Raw genomic sequence first — 25,661 nt, forward strand, 5'->3', positions numbered from 1 at the left:
AACAGAAGAAAAAAAGCAAAGTAAACCTTCATGGGGCTGGTAAGGATGACTTTGAGGACGGGGAACGCGAGCACAAGGCGCCATCCTTGTTGGTTGGCTTGGCATCGCCATCGCCGCCTGTAATCAGACGCCGGAGTTCAGTACTGCGCCTCTTTTCGACTCTCGGAGCGCGATGCATGATCCACCGTACTGCGATGGTCTGAGCGGTCGCCTCGGGAACGTTTCGGGGTGAATATACACCCACATCGCGCAGCTCAGACGTCAGGCGGCGGCGGCGGCCAACGTACTGCGCGCATTCGTCGCGCTCCAGCAGGTACCGCGTCTGGCTAAGCAGACGCCCGGACCAAGACTGCTGGGACGCCTGCCGCTACGCGCCTTCGTAGAAACGTTATTTTACCACAGGGAGTGGGGATCGTCGTTGCTTGGTGGGGGAAAAAATGTTGATAGTTTCGACTTGTAAGTACGAAGATGTAACGGTGAATTGCGAGCAAACTGTTGAAACAGCCGTTCGCGATTCCTCTCTTTTCTTTTGGCCACAATACCGAGCCACATTGCTCTTGCTTGGATTGTTTATTTTCGTTTGTTTTTTCTTTGTCAAAAATTTTTCCATTTTTCCGTCTTCATTTTCACTCGGTGCCTCGATGGTTGCCGATGAAACGGAACAGCGGGCCAGTTTTTCGTCCTCTTCCCGTGTATACATTTCCACCGCTGCGGTCTTGTACTTTACTGTAGTTCCTTGTTGACGCGAAAAAAATTTCCACATGGCCTGCTGATTGCGTATTTCATTATTATTATTATTATTATTATTATTATTATTATTATTATTAGTATTAGTATTAGTAGTAGTAGTAGTAGTAGTAGTAGTAGTAGTAGTAGTAGTAGTAGTAGTAGTAGTAGTAGTAGTAGTAGTAATGATAACAATATTCAAACAGATCCGTGAGATTTCATGTAGAGGCCCAGCAGCTACTTTTGTTCTATTCACGTGGTGTTTCTGGTGTGAATCATCTCGGTAACCTGGGCCCGCTTTTAAAAAAAGCTCTTACGATAGAACTGTTCGGATTAGAAAATTTCAGCCAATCCTGATGCTCGACGTATAATTAGCGAAGGCGACCGGACAATGTGCGTGCGTGTGTGCGCGTGCGTCTGTGCGTACGCGCGCGTGTGCGCATGTGCATGTGCGTGTGCGTGCGTGTGTGTGTGCGTGTGAGTGTGTGCTTGCGTGCGTGTGCATGTGCGTGTGTGCATTGTGTGCGCGTGCGCGTGCGTGTGTGTGCGTCTGTGTGCCTGAGTGCGTGTGCGCGGGCGTGTGTGCGTGCGTGCGTATGTGTGCATGTGCGTGCGTGTGTGTGTGTGTGTGTGTGCGTGCGTGTGCATGTGCGTGTGTGCATGTGTGTGTGCGTGTGTGTGCGTGTGTATGTGTGTGTGCGCGCGCGCACGTACGTGCGTGTCTGTGTGCAAGTCACATGGAGCAATCGTTGTTCAACTGAGGCCTTTGTAAACGTCAGCAGCAAACCCCTGATCGAATCTGAGAGTGCCTATGTAACATCTGGTTTGGGTAACATTCAAGTACGTGTGTGTTGTACACGAGAAACGTCTGGAGTGAAGACCTGCTTTCAATTCATGGAACCAGGAACAGAAGGGCGCCGAAGCTTTTTGGAAATCACTAAAGGAACACCAAATAGGAATGTTATAATCTATGCTGGAATTCACAAATTACTCGTCTAGAAAACCAGAAAAATGCCTTACTGTTAACGGGGGTGTTGGCAAACCAGAAAAGACACAAAACAGAAAGACGGGCTTTATGTTCCCATGCTGTCTCCTCAGGATGTCATGACATGTGGACACCATATTCTTTGAACTCTAGTGAAAAGTTTATTGATGGACAATCAGTGATTACTGATAACCTTATTTTTTTTTGGGGGGGGGGGGACATAAACAACCATAAGATGCGAAATAACTCCGCGGCGGCATAGTAACGTACCGGAAATGTGGTTCGGGCGCAATATTCAAGTTGGTAAACTTCGCCCTTAAGCTTTCTCGCTAATAACCAATACCCACAAGGATGGATTTATGATTCGTGGTATTTACGACATTTGTTATTGTCGTAAATCACATTTGTGTTTGTCGCTTCTAGTCGAGTGCTCATACCAAGTTTGGTCTCGCCGTACTACAGTGCAGAATTCATACTGTACTACAGTGTAGAATTTGGCGTTCCGTCATTTTTCTAATTGTATTTAAAATATTAAAATAAAAGACATGCGGTGCCAATGAAGATCCGTATTATGGCTATATGAATGTTAAAATTTCGCATTATGTTAAATATATCTAGACAAATAAAGTGCACAAATACCCAGGAAAAGTAATGAGGACTTCTATGGAGGGAATTACGTACCTGTTTTACTTTTTATTCGTCTCCGCTAGAAACCCTCTGTTGGCTTAAGACCTCCTCTTCATTAAACCGAAGAATGTTCGAAACACTGAATTCATGAATAATACGAAATCGTAAAAAAAAAATACCGATTTCCCAGTTCCAGACACGTGTATAGATATAATTTTATTAAGCCTCATTTAGAAGAAGCAGGTAGCTACCATAATCATGCACCATATTCATAATAACATGCAAAGTAATCAGAATTAAACGCCTTCAGGCCGCCGTGCCGTCCTCAGGGCAGCTCCACATTCGTCCGCGCGTAATGTAATGCTTCTTCGAAGGTATCACTCTTGTCCATTTCTCGTGTGGGCAGAGGAAAGCAGCGAAAGAAAAAGAAGTGGAAGAAACGCTGTCAGCAGCGTCACATATACATTACCGAGAAAGGCGCGCCTGAGTTACATCCCGGCTTCTATTTTACGCACACCATTGAATTTTCAAAAGAAACGTATATAAGATACCGACCGCATTGAAGAAGCTTTGGCCGTAAACGGGGGAACATTCATGCGGCGGCGCGCGAGCGTTCGTTTCGCACGCTGATCCGGACGCCGCCAACGGGTAAGAGCCGCGCCGGCCTGAAAGGCCGAGCGCTGATGCGAATGCTGCGGCCCCCACCCCCTGCGTCTTATCTCACCGAACGCATCTCTAAACCCGAAATATTCGCGTCCCGAGAATCCGCCCGCGTGCGCCACCCGCGTGATGGCGAAGAAGGGCGACGGCGACGGCTCATACAGAGATCGCGCGGCACAGGAGCGAGCGCCGGCTGCACGCAGTGCGCACGGTTCGCGAGGCGCCCGCTTTTAGCAACATATTCGGCCATGCGCGCGCTATTCCGCACCGCGTAAAAATGGAGCGCGATGACAAAATGCGCTTGACGCCGCCGCCGCCGGGCGTGCGTACAGCACGTGCGCGGGTGCGCGGCCAGGGGCCGCCGGCGGCGAGCGCCGGAGCGAGACGGTATTCTATCTCGCGTCGACATCGCCTTATCCGATGTTGCAACTGCCGTGCGCCAGCCGCCGCCGCTCGGGGTGAAAGCGCGCAGGTGTATGCAGGCTCTCTTCAGCGCCCGTGCGCTGACGCAATCGCGCAATATAGCTTCGCTCGTGGCGGACGAGACTTCGTGTATGTACGAAGGTATACACTATATGCGGGGTGCAACCCACTGTGAAACATGGTTCGCCGACGAGAATAACTGCTGCGACGCGGCCGCGCTATAGAAACGCAGGAACCCGAAACTTTCACCGAGTCGAGGGCCCTACTATAATTTCAGTCTCGTAATACGACGCGACAGGAATGTGGAGGAATGTTTCACTCCGTGAATCCGCGAGCAGGAGCGTATATAGGCCGAAAGGAGCCTGGCACGACTGCAATACTTGAGAAACTCGGAGACGAAAGTATACCGTCATCCTTTTTTTTTTTTTTTTGTCCCGTTCGGTAGACGTAACTGGTTGCTTTCTATTTGCAGGCTGCAACTCTCCCGATATGTAATCCTCGCCGTCATCGTGCCATGGGGTTTCAGAACATCGTTGGCATGTCGTTGGCTGCTGGCAGCAGCCAACGACACTATATGTGCGATCGCGCAACTTTTTTTTGCTGAAATCGTATGAGTTATTGTTTACCGAAGAGGTATACCCAGCTTATCGGAAAGAGATTGGCTGTCATACGCAAACCCAACCTGGCCGTATTCGAATCCCCACCCTTCTTTTCTACGTGTATTCTTATACAGGCAAACGGGTTTTAATTTGACTCTGGGAGCCTGACAACAGACAGTTGCGCATGCAGTGCTATTGCCGACATTAAAGCATTCCATTTTTACGAATGGAAACATTTTTGAAAGCTGTGTGTAATATGAACTATCATTAGCCTAAATTTAACGACGGCATGCACTGCCACTCGCGTTACTGGCTCATACGGCGTCGACGAGATTTGGCTTCATATGCCTCTTGTAAAATCATTTACAACACACTCGCGACGTGGCGGGAGTCGCGAGACCACATGCGGCCATTTGTTTGCGCATTTCACCCGCTGGCTCAGCACGAAGTCCACGTGCTGGCAACGTGCGACTCCGCAGCCTTCGAGACAAAGCGTTCGCGAGTCGGCGCCAAAGTCTGTCGGCGTCGTATACTGCCTCTGCGGGGTGCGCCCGCAGTTTCGTGCCAGCGCAAACGCACAGTCACGACAGAACCACTCCTACCGTACGCTCCACCCCCCTACCCCCCCCCCCCCCCCCCCCCACCCTCCCTTCCTCCGCTGCCCGTCCGTCCCCGCCAGGTGGCCTCAGGGTGCGAATCCGACCGGCGGGAAAATAAACACCGGCGCGTGGACCCCGTCCGAAATCGTAAAGCGGCCGCGCTTACGAACATAAACGCTCACGCGCCGCCTTGCCCGGGCCCGTAGCCTCACCCAATTGTTTTACTGCTGGCGCGCATCGCTTTCTTAGCTGCAGAGCTAATTACGTGCAGCATCACGGAAAGTGACCTTTGCGTTAGGCAAGAAGAAAGCGAGGACGCGACGATAATATGTAATGTTTTAGCCATTCCGTGTTTCTCGTATCAGCGGTACCTCGAATCTGCTCCCTTTTGCCAAACGGACAGATTTACCATATGCTCTAACCCGGCAACATCTGTAAAGCGGTGCGCGTTTCCGCATTTCTGTAGTCAATCGGCAGGCTTTGCTGTATATTTACTAAATAAATGCTAATATGCTCTAAATGACAGAAATTCTCCAGCAATAAGGCTATAATATGTGGCCTAAACTAACGTGCAGCCTCTAGTTTAGACAAAACGGAGTACCATTTGTAGCAACCATCAGTATGCAACTGCGGCGCCCGATGTCACGTTACATCGCGTATATAACATGACGTGTGGCGCTGAAGTTAAGCGCATATTTCCTAAGAATTCGCTAAGAATTTACTTGCTCAATATTTCCTCTTTGAACGTGGAGGCTCATTCTGATGCACAATAACTTCGCCATGGAAGAAACAAAAAACACCATTCTGCTGGAGGAAGAACTTCAACAATGTGACCAAGACAGCGAAATATGCTTCCACAGCGTCGTCTTTCCACGGAGCTGAATTCGCGAGCCTTGACAAATGGACATGCATTCGGGATCACCGAGTGCTCTCCGACACTATTTTTGTAAGCTGGCGCTGACACTGCGCTGCACGCAACTGCGCTCAACATGCGTATAATTTAGCTTGGCACGCTGAGGCAACGCTGGCTTTCTGCTGGAGCGACCCGTCACTGTTTCGCCGGCACGATTTGTGGAGCAAAGTTTTTCGTTTCGAGACGAACGCCTCTGTTTATTCTTGGCCGCGCCGGATTCGAGATGAACGCCGCCCGGCCGTCGCTGGATGTTGCCTCGCGGAAAGGCGGGGATAAACGGCAGCGAGTGGAGGAGATTAGGAGAGGGCAAGAGGGATGTGTACGGGAAGCCGGTGGTCGTAAAACGTTCTGTGCGGTGCCGACGATGAGTTGACGGATGCCAAAAATCTGGTGTTTCGATGGTCCGCTCGCCAGTCTTGCTTCTTTCAAAGGAGAAAGAGACAGACTCAAAAACAAGGAGAAAGACAGTGCGCTCGTTGATAGGCGGAGACGGTGAGGCTCTCCTCGAGAAAAGTCGATAAAAGTCTTCGGAGACCACAGCGGCTCGTAAATAACAGATAATTGCCTTCTGCGTTCCGACGAAGTTGGCCCCAGGCGCCACCGGGTTAATATTATTTGCAGCTGCTAGTGGTCGCTACACTATGCCGTGCCGTTCGCATAAAACGGAGAACAGAAGAGCGACAAAAGAAAAAAAGTAAAAGAAGCTACTACAGGCAAAGCATTTCAACCGTGAACTAAGACTCGCGCCTTCATTCGCTCTGACCGTATTCGCGCTACCGTTTGCCTGCATGAGCAGATCAACGCGTTCTTTACATCCCTGAACGCGGATGCAGTTAAAACAAGCTGGTCGTCGACGACTACGAAACGAGAACGCAGCGTTAAACGTATGCACACCTCGCCTGGTTCCGAACCATATGATTTAGCCGCTGTGCACGTCCATCCAGAGACAGTGCCTATAGCAACGCAGTGCCATAAAAAAAAAAGAAAAAAAAAAAACGGCGCTAAGCGTCTCGCTTGCGCCTACTAGCAGCAGGACCCCGATACATTAGCGTCCCCGACGCACCTAAGTTTGTCCACGGCGCTTGCCACATACAACGCGTACATTCGCGTGTGTATATAGCAAAGCACGCACGCACTGACACCATGGACTGACACGGCGCGCACTGACAAGCGCCGCAGGAAAGTGGTTCGCAGTGGCTGTTTATGGCGGGCAGGCGCCGGAGCATCTGTATAATGACCCCGGCGGATAGCTCCATCTGCGGCCCCTCCACTCCCCGCGTTCGATTAATCCTAAATCCAGGGCTATCCCCGCGGCTCTCACTCCCATGCCGCGGCGGCCTCTCGCGATCTCTTTGGTTCTTCTTTTCCTTTTTTTTTCTTTTATATATCACCTCCTCCCATCTCTCCCCCCTTTTCTTTTTCTTGCTTGGCAAACGCTGACGTAAAACGAGACTGGTTTCACCTCTTCGCCTCTTCGGGATCAAAGTAGCCTCGTAGTGCCCACCGAGTGCCGAGTTTTTCGTGCCATACTTCCGTCGCTTGTCCTTGCTTTCCTGGCGTCTCGTCATTTTAGTGAGCGAGCGTTGTCGGGGATCTTAGATGGGTCGTAACAAAATTTTTGCATACGAGAACTGTGTGCTTCGAAAGAGTGGGTACAGGGGGGGGGGGTACAACGAGACAGACAGACAGACAGACAGACAGATATATATATATATATATATATATATATATATATATATATATATGTGTGTGTGTGTGTGTGTGTGTGTGTGTGTGTGTGTGTGTGTGTGTGTGTGTGTGTGTGTGTGTGTGTGTGTGTATGGATATTGCGTCGTGCGATGATGTATGGTGGAACACAATTGGGAAGCGGCCAAAATGTTGTTCATGCAATGTCTTCGCTTAAGGTGTGTGGCACAAACGGTGACCAACAAGACGCTAACTATTCGCACACATGCGATACCTCAAACGAGCAACGAACAAAGATAGCGGGCCACTTGTGACTTCCTTAGTATGCTGTTTATTTATTTTTAATAACCTCTCGTGAGGGACGCGATGGTTAAAATTGCACTGCGTAAGAAGTGGAAGTGAGAGAAAATATGAATGCTGCATTTCAGAAAAAGTGCCAGCAGGAGAGAACGGGTGATTCTTCCACTGAGTTTGCATCAGAATATGCGCTACCGTTTGGCCCAGAAGGCTGCTTTCACGATGCGTAAATATTTCAACACACATGAGTCGACGTAGCCTTCTATACCACGGCTGTTTCCGAGCCAATTTATAGTTCCGTCATATTGGTACTGCTTCCGGAGACTGCATAACGACTGCGATCACCTTCAGAACGTAGAAACGTAGGCGGAGCAATAGGACCACACACAAATGAGGCGTGTTTGCATTCGCTAAAGGCTGGGCAAGTGTATGCCAGCTGACTTACATCTAGGTTCTCTGTAGCTCTTCTTCGGAGCGTGCGAGCGAACCGCATCTTCTACGCCGGTAAACGTGGCACCTCGGACTGAGGCGGTGACGAAGAGCCCAAGTGCGCTGGGGAGGGACCTAATTGGGACCTCGGGAGTTGGGGAGAACCGGACCGGTGCCGCACAGCTGAACCCCACCCGGAGATTCAACCTCTCGCCGTGCGCCGCCTCGTTCGCAGCGGCCTCATTTCTCTGGCCGGACGGAATGCCAGAATGATCGGAAAGGACGAACTGCCGTGCGCGACTGGCGCATGCGCGAGGCAAGGCACGGTGTCTGCAGTGAAGACGGGAGATAGAACGCATCTGTTGTTCAGGTGCACCTTTCAGTCTGAGGATACATACACACACACACCTATATATATAGACACTTGCGTTTCAATCTCGCTTCCGATGAGATTGGTCTGTCTCGAAATAATGACGTGGTTGTCTCTCGCGGTTCGTATGACCAAGTTCTGCCGTAGGTCCGTTCAGCGCTCAAGTGTTGACGCGAAGCTTCGAGTGCAGAATCGCCGAGAAGAGACGAAACTTCGCTCCAAATCGATCAGGAAGCGGCATTCTCTGTGGACCACTTTCGTCGATATCGCTTTCTGTTTGCATCAAATGGCGTAACCAGCGGAGGCGGCTGCGACAAAAGTGACTTGCCCGCGGGCACGCTTCACGTCTGTGCTATAGATACTTTCGTAGCGCAAATTTCCAGTGTGGAGACACGGTGCATGGGCAGCGTCGGGAAATATAACGATTGCCTTTCAGTATGCTAGTAACGCATCGGCCTGGGCATTGTGTCATGCACGGCTGAGTGTATCGCACAGAGTATCTGGCTGATATTACGCATGGTTCGTGTTCAACTTCTCGCTGTGCTTCACGCGTTCAGGTTCGTCGTACATTCGTTTGCGCATTATCACAAACATACAAAAAAAAAAGAGGAAAGAGAAAGCATATACAAAATTTTCACTTCAAAGCATCGATTTCGTGAAACTGTATTGGTGACAGCATGGAAGACTTTGGTATTGCCGAGTTACTAAAAAGGCTGGGATAATGCTCCCACTTTAAGTTCCGACCACGGCACCCACCTACCAGACTCAGACTGTGCGACTCCTTAGCCACTACTCTCCGCCACGGGTAACATGAAAGGCGTGAAGGACAAAGAGCTCCTGAATTTAATGCTGGAACCACTAAAATAACTAGTTTATGCACACTACCTGCCCGAACTATGGTGGATGAAATAAATGACTGCAACTGTTGCATTGTCGGTACCAATCAACTCGGCTGATGCAATGAAGGGATGTAATTTCTTTTGTTTATTCAGTCGCAATAAAAATGCATGGCTTTTTCGTCTCCTCCTCTCCTGCCATAAATTGTATTGAAAAAGCACATTAAGAGCAGCAAGAGAAACATATACCTTTGCCGCGCAGCAGTGACTTATGCCGCCCTGTTTAAAAGCACGAGGAGGTTGCGCGTGAGAGGAGGACGGCAAACAAAAGAACGGTCGTCCGACATTTTGCTGACGAGGAAGCGCACAATAAAAAAGCTACTGCGTGTATGAAGTTGTACAGCCTTGTCAAGCAACGCAGAACAAGGAGAAGGCGCAGGGGATGTCGTGCTGCGCGAAGGCGAGATTCCTAGTGACAGTTTTCCATTATTTATGTCCCCCAGCAGGTTCAAATCAATGCCGAAAGAAGCAAGAAGTAAAACGAAGACAGAATGAAAACGAGAGGTTCGCTCTGCGCTATGAGTGGGGAAACATTGATCACTCGCCAAAAGCGAAGCAAACATTCGCAAGAAACAGGGAAAAAAAATGAGAATGTCAAAACATTCTCGCTTTGGCTCTGTCAATGCTCTTCATCTGCAAAAGAAACCCACCAACCATGGTGTTGTATTCTATATGAACTGAGCAAAAGTCAAAGTAGTTGAAACAATTCACGTTATTTATTCTGACACATTGTAGTCCATACATAGCTGGCATCTCGGGAGCGTGTCGTTAAGGCACATCAGTAGATGTACAGCAGCGCACCTTAGAAGACTTGTTGATTAGCTCGAACAGGATTTTCTTCCTCTACGTTTTAGCTGTATATGATAAGGCCGGACTAATAGATGAAACCGAATGAGAAAGAATATTATGTATATACGCGGTGATCATTTTTAAGTTTTACAGAGTTTTTAAAAATCACCTTGTCCTTGAGCTGGATTATTCAATGAGGCGGACATTACTTGGACGAGAAATCAAAACACGTAATCAACTAATTATTGAAAATTCACTAATGAACTTTTTAGTTAATAACTTTACGGTACATATTGCAATTTACGAATTCTAGTGAATGCTATTGCAAGGCATATTCATTTGGAACAAATTTAAGGATGGCACGGGTTCCCAGATGTGCGCCATCAAACTGGTGGTAAAGAGGCACTATTGCTCCACGTACTTTTTCAATAAAGCGCTATTTTGTGCATTGAAGCACAAAAGTAACTGGAACGCTCATCTGTTTCATCGCACACTTTGGCAATGAATATCTCGAAACTAGTGTGATCCTATAAATTAATTCTAAGTGAATACGCCTTGCAAGCTCGCCAGCTACGATTCGTAAATTGCAATATGTGCCGTAAAATAATTAAGATGTTCATTAATTAATTTTTGCTAACTGGTTAAATATGTGTTTCGGTTTCTCGTACAAGTAATGTCCGCCTCTGAATATTCCAGCTCAAGGACAATAATTATGCTGTCTGCCACAGATGATTTTAAAAAAATTGTGAAACACTTAAAAATGGTCATCTGGTATAGTGTTGACTTGACCGCAAACGTTTTCAGAAGGGGAGGTGTCTGAAAGCAAAAATTCCGCGCAGATACGTTTGGTGGCCTATAAATAGGAGGCATAGGCTCGCAGAGATTGACTGATCTTTTAAGTTATCTGGTGGACTCACTGGCTCCGAAGGAGTTTTCGTTTTGTCTCGTCTCCCACACTTCGAAAGCTTTCGCGGATGTGTGTGTACATTAGCTTCTTTATGGTGTTTTTTTTCCCTTGTCTTTCTTGTTGTTTTTATTTGTCGTTTCTTACAACACATGCTTAAAGGTACTCCGTTCGCACCTTTTCGAAAATTCACCTCTCGTGGAGGCCCTCAGCAGTTCTCGACGACGCAATGTAGCTGGACGGGGACGACGGTTTTGACCGGCGATTCAAAACGCTCGCAGTTTTTTTTTTTCCCCCCTTCCGAGCAGAAGGGTTAGTGCCAAAAGTAAGAGAAGTTCATTCACTCGATGTTGCTTGCGTAGTATCTCGTCACCCACGCATTCACACGCCGTTTCCTCGCGCCCCACGTCCGCTAACTCCGCGTCGCGGATCGGCGGTGGGCGCCGGCGCGCGCGCTCGCTAAGAGACGTCCGAGTGTAAGTGGCGGAGAGGGGGTTCGCATTGAACTTGCAAAAAGTGGCGGCGCATAATGAGCGCCACGAGTGGGCCATAAACGTCACGCGCTACGGGCCCCCCCCCACTGCCGTCAGTGTGAGTAAGTGCTTCCTGGCGCCTCGTCGCGCCGCCTCTGGCTCGCAGATCTTCGAGGGCAACACCAACACGTACACGGAGGTGCGGCGCACCCTGGACCCGCCCGTGATCGCCTCCAAGGTGCGCGTGGTGCCCTACAGCAGCATCCTGCGCACGGTCTGCATGCGCATCGAGCTCTACGGCTGCCCCTGGACGCGTGAGTACACGCCTCACTGCGTCTGTATACCTGGCGGGCTGGGAAAAAAAACTCGCGGAACGTATTTCGAGGAAAATATTTCATCCTGTACGATGTGTCACCGAAAGGACGGAAAACGAAATATAGAAACTATCGGTTTTGAAAAGTGTCTAAACGCAAATATATATATATATATATATATATATATATATATATATATATATATATTTAAAAAACCCTAGGCATTCTTTGCCGTTGTTTCGGTGGTTAAGAAATTGATGTGTCTATAGCTTGTGTTTATTTATTTATTTATTTATTTATTTATAGTACCCTCAGGGCTTACAATGAAGCATTACAGAGGGGAGGGGCTAAAAATACAGATAACTATACAAAAAGGAGAGAAAACAAGAATACTAATCAGATGACAATGCATGTTCTAATCTTCACGGACACAAACCTGATGTCCTGAGCTATTATTATTTCAATCATCATCTATTCGAGGCAACTGAGCCGCCAGCAGGCCGCTGTTTGGAGTTTCGCAGTATATCTGTAAAGTCGGGCGCAAATGCCACGGAGTCTTTTCCCCAGCACATGTCTTGCGGTAACGAGGTCTAGGAAGTGAGCCGCCTGTCCCGTCAAGCCACGGCGGGCAATCTCGTTTGGTATACTCGTATCTTTCTTTAGTTACGCCAACCACCACCGTTGCGACGACCTCGAAGGTGTCACTGCAATTGTACTGAGAGTGGGAGTCTCGCTCGGCAGGAAAGAAAAACGTCTTGGGAAGAGAATCGCGCGCAGCTTAGATCTACTTCATTTTGCTGCTCCCGGCCGCACAGTATTGTAGGAAGGGCAAATATACAAGTAGATTGCCGCTCTTGTTAGGGTGCCTAGCTCCGACCTGCAGCGCAGGATTAGCGCACTGCGAACACCGCCCCCTTATGGGCTCCCCCCCCCCCCCCTTTTTTTTTTTTTTCGACCCTTCCCGTCGTCGTCGTATTGCTAATCCGGGGGATTGTTCAAATTAAATTTCCCACGCATTCGGCACCCGGTCTCGCTTTCTTCTGGGCTTCCATGTCTGCTCCAGAGGGAGAACAAAATTAATTTGGCATCGTATCGCGGGAATGCGAGTGCGTAATGTAGCCGGAGCGTATAGCGTACTGCTCGCCGGCTTCTTTCTTCATGGGCGCCTTATAAGTGCGCCGGCACGCCCGATTTCGTGCCTCTTCATTGCCACGCTTCGGCTATGGTTCGCAGTAAGCTTTATGTATTTTATCTTCCCATTAAGAATGCTAACTCGTGGTGTGTGTACTTATCTTGTTTGCACCTTATTGCTCATGAGTTCGCCATTACTAAAATGTTTTTCTTTTTTAAAATTTTATTGGGCTTTCTCAATTGTCTAATTTGCAACCATGGTGTTAGATTTTATACACACGAAAGATTTAATAGACGTAAAATTGCTGCGCGACTGGCCGCTCGAGGCACTTCGCGTGTGTTCGCAGGCTTCTTTCACGCTTGGAAAAAACACTTTTATGTAGCACGTATTAGCTGTATCGGGAGTTTTGCATATTGCTCTGCAATTGTTTTCATTGAAACTTCATCTAGTTACAATATTAGAGAAGTCGATTAATTAATTGTGACTAGTTATGTAATTAAGCAGAATGCAAAGTATAATCTGAGTATCTCCAAGCGACGCAAAACAACATTACCTCGATTCTGTCCAGTTACCTGGCATTTGCAATTTTTTTTTTAAGTTTGGCTCAAACTACGTGGGACACCCTATATAGGTCACCCTCGAGGTCACATAAACGGCCAGACAGAAACATACATACAAACTGCAAAGTGGGGGAAAGAGCTAAAGAAAGTTATCGCTTTGAAAAGGCAAGTCATACATAACCGACAGGTGAACATATTGAAAGTGGTAATCTAAGCACCGCGTTCTAACGACTGCGTTCCACGCGTATGCTTGCTATAAACGGGCCAGCGTTAACATCACCACCCAGAAAAAAAAAAAAAGAAACAAAGGACAAAAAAAAAAAAGGAAGAGCGGGAGGGGAATACAAACAGCGAAGCAGAGATCAGACTTTTATAAGCAAGTCGAAGTCGACGAAGGTTCTGGACTCGCAAGAGCTAGGCAAGTCTGCGTGATTGACCACAGCCTCCGCATGAACTGGGGGCCTCGTATAATTTGCTCCGCTCAGGCCCAAGTAACGTGTTCATTAATGCAACCCGCCGCGAGATATAAGTAAGCAAAGAAAAGAGCCTTACACGCGCGCTGCTTCGAATGTACATCTACAGGACGCGTATACGGCAAAAGTCATCGATTCGTGAAAGCCTCGACGAGGGACCTTCCACACGCGCGCGCGCGCCACACACGGCGATGTTTTTGCCTGCATGCGCCGGGTATACCTCGCACCGCGGTCGCTCTCGCGCTATACGCTTCCCCACCACGGGTGGAACGGTGCGAAGCGTAATAAATCTGCGAGCTAGGGCGCGAGGTAAAAAAAGGAAAAGAAAAGAAGAGTAAAAAGCCGCGCTTGCCGAGTGCTGCGTGCTCATTTTGGCGACGACGTTAGGCCTATGAGCGCGCGATAGAGATGCATGGCGTAATGACTCGATAAGAATGTTACGGCGTCCGGCAATTAAGTCGACGGAGGAGCGGGGAACGCCCCGAAAAAGGCGCTTTGATTAGCGGCGACCTCCCCGTGGCACCGCGAAGGAAAAGGTCGTTTCTGTTCTTCTCGTGAATGTTTGCCCCCTTTTACGCTCACTCGCCGCTATGTGGCAGTGCTGTAGCTCGTGCAGCGTGTTGAGCGCGAAGGGCGCCGCGCTTCGCGGCTGCGATGGCGCTTACCGCGAATTCCCGTAGAATGAGGCACCTTACAGAAGGCGCGGACTAATGCAGACAAACCGGACTTTGTTTCTGGTTAACCTCTGTGCCTTTCACCTGACATGCTATATACTAGTGACTGAGGACGGCATACTCGGAGCGTTTTTTCCCCACGTGGTTTCACTGACATGCGCAGGAGAAAGGTAAATTGCGCTTAGGCATCAAGCCGAAAGACCAATAGTTTGCATGCCGGAACTGGTGCTCTTTGGTACTTTTATTGCGATAGCAATTATATGGACACTCAAAAGCAGATTTCTGCCGTCGGCGTCGCCGTCGCCGTCGCCGTCGCCGTGAGGTTCCGTATGACGTCAATCGAGATGAAATCGTCGCCGCGCGCCGCCGAACGCTGTATGTGCGAGTGAAAGGGAGCGAGGGACGCGCTCTTTCACGGCGAGTGAACGCACGGCGGAGAACAAACGCGCGTTCTGCGCCGTGCTTCCTTAAGGGCTGCAGAAGTAGGCGTCTCTTTCCTCCTTTACAATCATCATATATGTAGAGCAAACGCGCCTTCTTTCGACGCGCGAGAGGCCGTGGGGGAGGGGGAGGGAAGGGAGACGACGTTTAGCTGCGGCACCAAATGCCTATTTATATCAGAGGCTCCGGCAACAGTCACCAACGCCGCACGCATTTTGCGCGAACGCGGGCAAAACGCCGATGGCGTCGACAACAGTTCTGCGTGTTGTTGCTACCAAAGCCGCTCACCTTACTTCGTATGACATTGCTGTGTTGCTATCGCATTCATTGCTTCGCCCTTAGGGCGAAACTGTGACATTTTTTTGTTTGTTATCAGTTACATGCTTGTAATCTGTTCTATTTTACATCGGCCCTCTCATGCGCACCTTATTAAAATGCGCTCTGAGTTCCTGACATCCTCTATGGGTGGTGTCTAGGCCGAAAACGTTTGTCTGTGTTACTTGCGCCCCTGTGAATAAACAGTGCTACACTGTAGAGTATTTGGTCGAAAGCAAGTTTCAGACTGTTGTGTTTACCAGCATCTTCAGAGCGCGGCGGAGTTTGGTCGCTGTTAAGCCATCAAATTAAAGCACGAGAAACTCACGGATTGTCGTGGGTGAATCAAAGCTGAGGCGATAGCGCTGTAGTGTGGTTTCTAAAATTTGTAAGTTTCGGCTTATGAAGGTAGAAATTATGTAACGGTTGAAGCTTGCCATATATGAAGAGCGGTAATGGTTTTACGTAAATTAAAACAAGTCATAATATTGCCGCAAGTCTGCTCCTAAGCATGTATTCTACAACGGTAGCCAGCGAGCCACTCTGTCAAAAGCGCGTCTGCTACGTCTCGCGCGCCTGCTTGGTTTCGTGGGGTGGCGCAATGTATGCCGCTCGTGCACGCGCACGAGACAGTGGCGCGGACCATCACGGGGAGAAGAGGAAGAAGTGCGTTCGGCGCAGAGACGCTCGTGTGGAACGTTCTTGAAAACTCTTCGTGTATACATAATTAGTTTCAGGGCACAAGTTCGCCCTTAATAAAACAGTTATTGTATTTCACTCCTCGAAATACCGTTACAATATTATTCAACTGCCGAATACCAAGAGCTCTTACATTTGTTGCCTTAATATTTAATGCACGTGTTCTCGCGACCAAATTAGACATGATCACATAGCACGTTTATACGCAACCTTAATTACGAGGGGCACCCAAATTCCATAAAACAGGTATTTCTCTTTGAAAGTAAATAAATAAATAGATAAATAAAAGTAATCAGAGGGGCTGTTTTGTTTGCTTCTTGGCAGGTGTCACACGGTTGTCACGACGGCCAATTCCGCCAGGTGTCACTTTGCGGCCGCCACTGCGTTCTTGCTTTCCAATTCTCGACGATCCTGCGCGACGCTGGCCACTGCTAACGGTTCACCCGGCAGCTTTCGTCGCTGCAGCCGGGCGCGTATCGTTCTTGCAACCTCCCCTCGTCTTCTCGGCGACCGCGACGGAGAAATTGAGGGCTGTCGCCGCGAGCGCTGTCTCGAATCAACAAAGCTCGCGCGACGCCGGCGCTCTCACGGCGGCCGGCCTGGTCCAGGAAAGCGCTCTAGCGCGCGCGAGCGAGCGTCGCCGAGATCTGTCGTGCCGTGGCCCCGCGACGCAGGCAGCAGTCACCGCCACCGCTCGCTGCTGCGTCGCCGGCTGCTTCCGGGGTTTGTGTTTGCTCACGTGAGGCTCGCCATAGGTCCCCGCACTTCGTGAGAATCTCGGCTGCCGCGGGCTTTCATCCCAGCCTTGATGAACCACGGCGCGCACGCTTGAAATAGTTGGCGCCCGCTCACTCGCGCTGCTGGGGGGGACCCTGTGGCAGCGTAAACAAGAAAGCTCTCAACCCCTTGGGCAACGGTTTGGCTGCTGCTGCTGCCGCCAGGAGCCACTTCCGCCGCTCAGCGACGTCTGCGACCGCTTTGCGCGAAGCCCTTGTTGCTGCGAGTTCGGTGGTTCACTATATACAGTGTGGGAGGGGTGACAGACAGCCCAAAGAAGTGGCGGCATTTACGTCGATCGACAATAAAACGCCTTTTCCGCAGGGGGTTCGACGACCGATCGGAGATAAGTTCGCACGGCGCGCGCCTCTCCGACCAACTGATACGGTGGCCCACCACCCCGGCACCGACAAGTACATCGCGCGGACTAGCCTGGCGTGAAGAGGGCGGCTAGCGCCGCGCAAGAATAACACGATGCGTCATATATCGGCCTCCGCGCGCATGAAACGTGCTTTCTCTCTCCGTTGTACATTGGAAGCTTCACGATACGATGAGCTTGCTATCACATAGTGCCTTTATATAGAACGCTCATTTCCATGCCCCTGCTTCCAATTCTACATGAAATCGTGCACGGCCTTTGTGCCGCTGTGTTCTGTTTGCGTCCTTCAGCACTCTTGGAACTCATGGTGCTATAGAAATCTGTGGAGGTGTTGCCGAAAATTCGCCCTAACGTGTAGTGACTTCAAACATCGCTGCGGATGAAACAATAAGTTAACAAGGCGTCCCGGAGCCAGCTGCCAACATGCGCGCAGGGTTTCCGTTTCTTTTCACAAACACTGAACCATTGCGAGCAAGGCTGCAAAGCGTGCCTCTCTGCTGATTCCTATCTCAAGCCATTGTGAGGACTTGCGAGCCTTTCATGTTTCAAAAAAAAAAAAAAAAAAGTGAAGTCATCAGCACTTCGGCGTTTTGCCCCCTCTCTATAGCTATACGTGGCGGAGGTGCACTTTTCCTTAACCTACCAAGAAAAGAGCCCTGTAAATCAAGTCTTGCCACTTCAACTTTTATTTATTTAACAGATACCTGCTACCGCTGTTCTATCGCCGGAAAAAATAAGGAATTTCTGAATTATCGTGATCAGTTGGTGAACCTGGGAAAGTTGTCGCATGTTTCACAGATAAGTAATGCTCAGGAGATAAATGAGCATGCTCGTTCAATTTCATCGGACGTTTTATGAGGGACCAGGCGTCTTAAAACGAAATGTGAAGTGCTGTAACTGCGGGAATCTTTGCTGGTCACTTCGCTGGCGCGATAGTGAAGCCGGTCACGCATGCTTTTGCCATACTTATTGCATGCAAAAGCCATACTTATTACGATTTATTGGGTCTGGATTTTACGTTTGCAGAGGGAATCCTGTCCTACTCAATACCACAAGGTGAGCGCCGTGGAACGGACGTCGACCTGTCCGACGCCACTTACGACGGCATCAAGGACGACAGCTACTTGCACGGCGGCCTCGGACAGCTCACCGACGGCGTCGCGGGCAGCGAGAACTTCAAGCTCGATGTTTCGGGATACGGCAAAGGTACACAAAATTAGTCCTTTAATGAGTGAACGGGAACCTCCCGTATGTGTCATTTGTAGAGAGATAGACTATGTGTCCGGCATGTAGTCAATGAACGTGAGCACAATTAATTGAGTACAGACTGTGTAACATCCGTTGTTCCTAAAACTTTTATTTGAGGATGTTTATAATTTTCTGACGCTTCCTCTCTAGCAAAATAAATAAATAAAGTGGCCAAGTCATGTTGCCGTGGAGACTTCAGCGACTGAATAGTTTGGCGAAAAACTTGTCCGCCACAACTAAAGTGTGCCTAACTTACTTCGCTGTTTTCAGTAAAGTCTGACATACACTGGCGGAGACCGGCCCTAATATCCATATCGAAGGGTGCGGTAGCTATTTAGAGAACGATGTGCTGAAGGTAACATTACATTACCATATGTTACGTGTATCGATTTCTAGCTGTGGTACGTGTAATTAGTTGTCTATTTAAGTAAATAAAATAAAGAAGGAAAAAAGAAAGAAAAGGAACTTACTGTTGACCGCGTCGCATCTGTCTAGCGCACTCTGCTGTCACCCGAACGGCGGTCAGCAGTGGTAGTCAGCTGCGCTCGTGGGTTCCCTTTGTACCTTTGTGCTACTTTCTGGTGAGCGAAAATTTCCCCCTTTCGTGCACTTGACGTTGTTTTCCTTTGCGCAGGGTACGAGTGGGTCGGCTGGCGCAACGACTCGCTGCACTCTCAGCCGCTCGAGCTGGTCTTCGAGTTCGACACGGTGCGAAACTTCTCGGCCGTGTTCCTGCACTGCAACAACATGCACACCCGCGACGTTCAGCCGTTTCGCGCGGCGCGACTGTCGTTCAGCGTGGGTGGAAAGCACTACCTGGGCGAACCGCAGCACTTCAACCTGATGCCGGGCCTGTTCAACGAGAAGACGCGCAACGTCACCATCCGGCTGCACAACCACGTGGGCCGCTTCGTCAAGCTGCAGCTGGAGTTCGCTGCCAAGTGGCTGCTCCTCAGCGAGGTCTCCTTTACCTCCGGTAAGAAACCTCCTTTACCTCCCGCCCTTAGGGGCGAAGCTGCCTGACCACGCGCTCATTCGTCGATATTATCGGCTAGCTTAAGAAGCACATATGGTGGACACCCCATAGTCACCTTGAAAGGCATGACTTGGTGTACAGGCTAAGGTCGCAGGCTCTCGAGTAGACAAACTGCTCGCTAGCGAGTCGCGAAGATTCGCAGCGCGCGAACGGGCACGTGATGATGAAGGATGCTGAAATCGAAAGGCGAGCAAAATAAATAGGCCTAGAAGCATCCGGTAGCAGTTGCCAACGCACGCAGAACCACGCTGCTTCCACGCTTTAGACATCCGTGACGGGGTCTGTGCGTCATGCTCAAATTGTGTCAGTGCTCACGCTGCGGTAGTTTTCGGTGCATACTACAGCGCCTCAGCAACTATCTGGTTGAACGGTGGGAAGTGCCCTACTCTGGTGCGTGCCATGCTATCCCAGCTCTCTCTACCATCGTACAGCTGGAGGCGTATTCTCAATGGTTGGGGACCAGCGAAGAGCGTGTTCGTTAAAAAATACAGGTACAGGTACCTCTGCAACGACTCGCGCTGACGAACGGTTGGCATGGCCTTTTCTTTCACTCAACTCTTTACTCTTCAAGTGCGTGAAATTGGTCAGGTTCGGGGCAGCAATACTTGGTCATTCATGTGCAGTCATCTAGTGCCTACTTTGTTTTCATCCATGCATGCACGAATGTGCTCTGGTCTTTAACCGAAGAAGGTCCGTTGCTTAGTAGCCTTTTAAAAGTCACTGCGCCGTTCCATGTATCCTTGTTATCATACATCAGATAAAAAAAAGTTTCATCACACGTCATCCAGGTGGACATGCACATTGACTAAATACATTTTTTTGCAATGTCATAATATTTTAAGGAGGGCACGTGGGCTGCGCGCTTCATACATGCAGATAATTACGTGAAAGAGCATTCGCGTTTGAAACGCACTCGATTGCGCACGAGGCGTCCAAGTGTCCCCTCCGTCGGTCTGTAGCCTTCACACGAGCACGTTCCGGCTATGCGATGCTACAACATTATGGCTAATGCTGAAGAACAAAAGTCTTAATTTTTATTTGCAAATGTTCTCAAGCAAGTTTGGAATATTTTATCGTAAAATAAACATTTCTGCCAGTGCGACTAAACTGCGACATTTCGTAGGCTTTACCTTATAGTTGTCCCCTAGATCGCCCTAATTGAAGGTGAGAAGTCCAAGTGACACACATGAAGAAAGTGAAGGTCTCGCACGTAATTGTGCAATTTCTTGCCGAGCCTTGTCTTTACTATACAAATAAACTCTTACTTAATTCACTTACTCAAAAGCAGTTGCGGTGTCACGCGGCTTTCTTGTGATTTACATGATGCCTACCATGGCCTTCGCTTTCTCATTTTCGAATAGAGAGTTCACAAGAGCCACATCGCATATTCGCATGGTTTTTTTTTTTACTACCCCTGAAAAGGAGCTCGAACTGTAAACTAAGAATCAGGTGCTGTTCATTTTCGTTATATTTTGTACGAACCGGTGATGCCTTTGATGATTGTCCTTGACTGAAATTGCATGTAAGATCGATCAAAATAAAACTTGGTAACAAAGCTGTCTTCGACCTGGAAAGCAGATACCAGTCATTCGAAGTATTTAGAAAAAAAGAAAACAAGAAACACCAAGGAGTCAGTATAACATTGGCGGTTGGAAAGAGACGCAAATAAACTATATTGTATGTTCGTGGTATATATATACATGCTGAGTTTTTCACTGTTACCTTGCTTGCCATCCTTAAAAAAAAAAAGAAAAAGAAAAAGAAAATAAAGTTTGCCAGAATGTTGGTTCGCTCCCGTAACCACGTTTTTCTTCTTTCTTTTTTTTTTTCTTTTTTAACCCTTTTCGCACATCGCACATTGCGATGCTAAAAACTTTCCGTTAGCAGACGTGAAGCTTATACAAGAAAACAACCTTCAGTGTGTGGAGCACGCATGTTGTTCGAGCGGGCCCGCTCGAAAGCCAAGCTCTTCTCTATCGATTCGAAAAAAAAAAGAGGAAACGTTTACCCCGGAACGCCAGATGGATGCTTTTGTAACTTTTCGCCTCGCACGCCGATCGGTGCGAGCGGAAGAGTTTAATCGAAGTTTTCCTCGGCGATTCCACTGCGCGCGCAGCGCCATCAACCCTAGCTCAGGCCTCGGCTCAGCGATTTGCGAAAAGCTGCTGTCGATCTGCAAGGAACCGAGAGGGCGCCATGAGTAATCGAGCGTTGCGACGGCATCTCTGACGCCTCGGCGTAAACTTTGAGCAAAAATTTCAACGCATCCGCATGTCGCGTCACGACGTCATTTTTTCTTTCTTTCTTTAATTTTTCGTTCGTCACTTCGCTTTCTCTCCCCATCGGTTTCTAGCTGTGCGCGCAACTCCACACAGGAACTAAGTATACAAAAAAAAAGACTGCTAGGATACACAGACGTTTTTTTTTTGTATATTTTTTTACCTCAATCACTTCTTAATCACGCTGCCTATTTTGTTCTCAAAATTAGGGTGTTTTTATAATTATAGTTTAAGTACAACGTTCGCAACTACATAGCGCCAGAAGATAAGTAAATGGTGCGAGTCGCGCGTATTCTATTCGCTATTCTCTAATTTAATGCGGCGTTACGAAAATACGCCATATAGGACGAGAAAAAAGGGCATGATGTATTCTCGCGAGAAAGTGGCTCGCGATTTTCAGCAGTAATAAGTACTTTTGCAAAGCAGCTTGCGTTACTTCAGCATATCTATATTGAGCGTATCTAAGTCAGCTTTCGTTACTTCAATGTATCGCAGCCCGCGCGGTTCGACACACCTGCGCCGTTAACACATGTTCTTCTTTCTGGGGTTTTACGTGCCAAAACCAGTTCTGATTATGAGGCACGCTGTAGTGGAGGGCTCCGGAATAATTTCGACCACCTGGGGTTCTTTAACGTGCACTACAACGCAAGCACACGGGCGTTTTTGCATTTCGCCTCCATCGAAATGCGGCCGCCGGGGCCGGGATTCGATCCCGCGACCTCGGGCTCAGCAGCGCAACGCCTTAGCTGACTGAGCCACCCCGGCGGGTCCGTTAACACATGTTAACAATCCGCATGATTTCTGATTTCCTGTTAAATTTATGTACCGTATGTTCTTTACACATGCTTTGAGTTATACTGCCATGATAGAAAAACATCAGATCGTATCTGACGTCAAAAAATTATTGCTCCGTTAATGACACGGCAGTAGTTCTTTTTTACCTATATGTATACGTTGCTGCGAACGCTAGCCAACCGGACGCTTTTCTGGTTAACATCCCCACTTTCTTCCTTTCTTTTCCTCTCCTTGTCAGAGAAGGACGACAGTTCCCCCTTCTTATCCTTCCCTGTAGCCAGCAGGACTCTGTCCTGGTGAACTTCCTTCCTTTTACTCTCTAGTCAAGGAAAATCGTTGCCGAGAAAAGACCAGGACTGCGCATTTGCTCTGCGCGTCCAAAAAGTTGGCCGCAGACGTGACGCAGGCAGCGTCGTCTCACAGAAGATCGATCCCTATAAGCGCATCTTGGGCTCCTAGTCCATTCGACGGACCTACGCGTTGGATTTTCTTTAGGAACTACGTCTGTGGCTACAGGAAAGAAAATTAATCTGAGCGCGCGCTGCGCAGTAATTAAATTGGGGCGCTTTCAAACTCTATTCAGCCGGGGTGGTGTGAGACGTATAGAAACGGGCACGAGCAATCGAAGCCAGCAAAGAACAAACCTATAATACGGGCGCGTTCTCCGTGCACCCACGATTCAGGATTTGCACTCTTCAGGTAAAAGCAAGTCCATCCCCGGGCCACCAACATTCATTGATCCAGCCGAGCGAGGCCTGGCGGTTAGGCTACGCGACCTTTAAAGCTGCACCACTTTTGAAGCGTGCCCTTTGCTTGTCGTGATGGAAAACCGCGACCTACCGCATAATAAAAAGTTATCAAAGGGAAAGTTTCATCATGGTTTTGAGCCAACTATATTACTTGCGATTGACATTTAGTGCCTGTCAGACGCATTTGCGCGACCTGCCTTGCAGCAAAATTGACCTTCTAAAGGTTTGCTTACGACGAGCCCGAGCTTGCTGTTCGGTCGGGTGGGTGGGTTGATGATGGAAGCAGGGGGCTCGCGAAATAATCCCATCATGCCTCGGCGTTCTCGCAGTACCTGCCGTGGGCAACTTCAGCGAGGAGGAGGCCCCCGCGGCGCCCCCGATCGTGAGCACAGCCATGAGCGAGGACCCCATGTCCAAGCAGTACGTGGGTCTGGTCATCGGTGTGCTGGCCGCCGTCATCCTGCTCCTCGTGCTGGTCATATTCGTCATCGTGGCCCGCAACAGGCGCCGGAAGCACAGCACGCCACATGCCATCCTCAAGCCGCTCGACAGCCGCGTCACCATCAACATGAAGGTGAGCAATGGGAAACAAACCCTACACGTAAATATAGTATCGCGCTAAGCGCCAGCTCCCGCTGTAGTCTGCTTCGGATGCGTTGGGAAGATAAAGTAATACGTTACGTATTCTCACCGTTCGGGGCTTGAGCAAAACAAAACGATTTCAGCTGCTGCTGTTTCATTGCGCGCGACATGCTACACCACAATCACGCGCCACGGCAACGCCAGTGCCAGTGTTTTTCGCCGGTCTTTGCATTGCCAGCGCTATGGCAGGAGGAAAGGTCGTGCGAAAACTGGAACTAGCGATTGAACTCACCACAGCGCAAGACGAGAAACGCTGCTTCTTTACGGTGTAATAGGGGACAAAGCACTGTGGCGTAACCGGCAACGTCAGAGTTCACTGTGCTGCCGGAACTTCACACAATGAGCCATCCCTCAACCAACCTGATCCTGATACCGCATTCGGGAAGTGACGTAGTGGCGCTTGTGTCGGCTGTTGCGCTGCGCTCGCAGCGAAGCCCGTGGTGGGAAGCGAATCGGCAACACTGGTTCCACAAATGTTTTGATCCAAAATGTGACTTTCACATTTCAGGCGGTTTCTGGAGGCGTGACTGGGGTTATTTACAATGCATTCGACCTCTGCTTTGTAGCTGTATGCTGCATTATACACATGCTTCATCAAGGCCTCCAACGCGAACCCTTTCACATGGCCTTTAAGGCATTCAGAGCCTGTTGGCTAGTGCAGGTTTAGCAATTCAGCAATAAAATTACTTACAGAAATACCAAATTCGTGGGACCACTAACGCATTTTTTTTTACTGTTTCTTCGTCACATACTCTCGTTGAGTTTTTGCCTATTGAATGCTAATATGTGACGAGAAGATAGTGCGAGTCAATGTTGAATTTCGCTCCAGTGGTCTAGCCTGACTTGAGTGCATGGCCCGGCTGTCTTTTGCAGGATCTTGCGTTAGCCTATTCCCCCCAGTACGTGGCACGGGAAGCTAATGGGAATCTTTATGGCCAGGTCGCCCTTGAAGACCCAGACCCTGACAAGCTGCTGTACCACGAACCTCAAGATTTTAAGCCCATCTACCCAGGAACCTACAGTAACGGTAAGAACTTCAGTCACCGTATTTTCTGCATTGTTTAAGCTTACACAGTTGAAAACGACCAAAAATTATGAAGTAAATTCAATTATATTTCTTTGATATATTTTTTACACCCCGTGCTGCATTCACAATGCATTTCAGTACAGTCCTTTTCTTTGACGTAACAAACAGGACGAAAAATCTGAAAATAAAACTTATGAAACACTTATGTCGAATGTTCAAAGTTAGAAATTCTGACAGACACGTACCAGCATGACAAAAAGCTGTTGTGAGTTGGCAGCACACGCGGGAAGCGACTGGGATGATACATTATTTTCTAGCTCGAATATTTTTCTTTCAATGTTCGGTAAATATCTAGACACTTGAAATGTTTGACATTGCCGTTTCACCTGACTGCATGTATGCCGAGCACCTAATAACCAAACGTCAGCTGGAAGTTGGCGCCAATCTTCGTCTTGTCTATGTCCTTGTCCGAATTTGGCGCTGGTCACTAGCTATGCTCTCATGACATCCAGTTGTTGCCGTAAGAAGAATGGTAAATCCAGATCACAACTTAGTTCGTAGCCCACTATGGGTAATTTGAAACTTGCCTAGTGTGTTAGAAACCTTTGCTTTTAGAGCAACTTTGTCTTCTGATACAGATGAAGCTATGCGCAGTAGCTCTGGGACGAACATGTCTTCTGTCTTGCCACTGACGCTTTACCCAAAACTGGTCCAATTGTACAAGCCTACTCTGCCATCCACACAC

The 25,661-nt window shown here is 48.8% G+C and overlaps 1 protein-coding gene across 3 annotated transcripts in view; it reads left to right on the forward strand.

Annotated features, from left to right (window-relative positions):
- Positions 1–25,661, forward strand: part of LOC119436605 (discoidin domain-containing receptor 2-like) — a 254,289-nt gene that overhangs the window by 219,839 nt on the left and 8,789 nt on the right. For 2 of the 3 annotated variants that reach the window (XM_049658987.1, XM_037703508.2), the window contains exons 5-9: positions 11,543–11,690; positions 18,167–18,346; positions 19,023–19,364; positions 23,577–23,821; positions 24,763–24,916. In XM_049658987.1, coding sequence (XP_049514944.1) covers positions 11,543–11,690; positions 18,167–18,346; positions 19,023–19,364; positions 23,577–23,821; positions 24,763–24,916 — 1,069 coding nt within the window. The remainder of the gene's footprint in view (positions 1–11,542; positions 11,691–18,166; positions 18,347–19,022; positions 19,365–23,576; positions 23,822–24,762; positions 24,917–25,661) is intronic. The other variant, XM_037703509.2, reaches the window with a different exon arrangement.

The sequence above is a fragment of the Dermacentor silvarum genome, chromosome 1 (assembly GCF_013339745.2).
Source record: "Dermacentor silvarum isolate Dsil-2018 chromosome 1, BIME_Dsil_1.4, whole genome shotgun sequence".
Lineage (NCBI taxonomy): Eukaryota > Metazoa > Arthropoda > Arachnida > Ixodida > Ixodidae > Dermacentor > Dermacentor silvarum.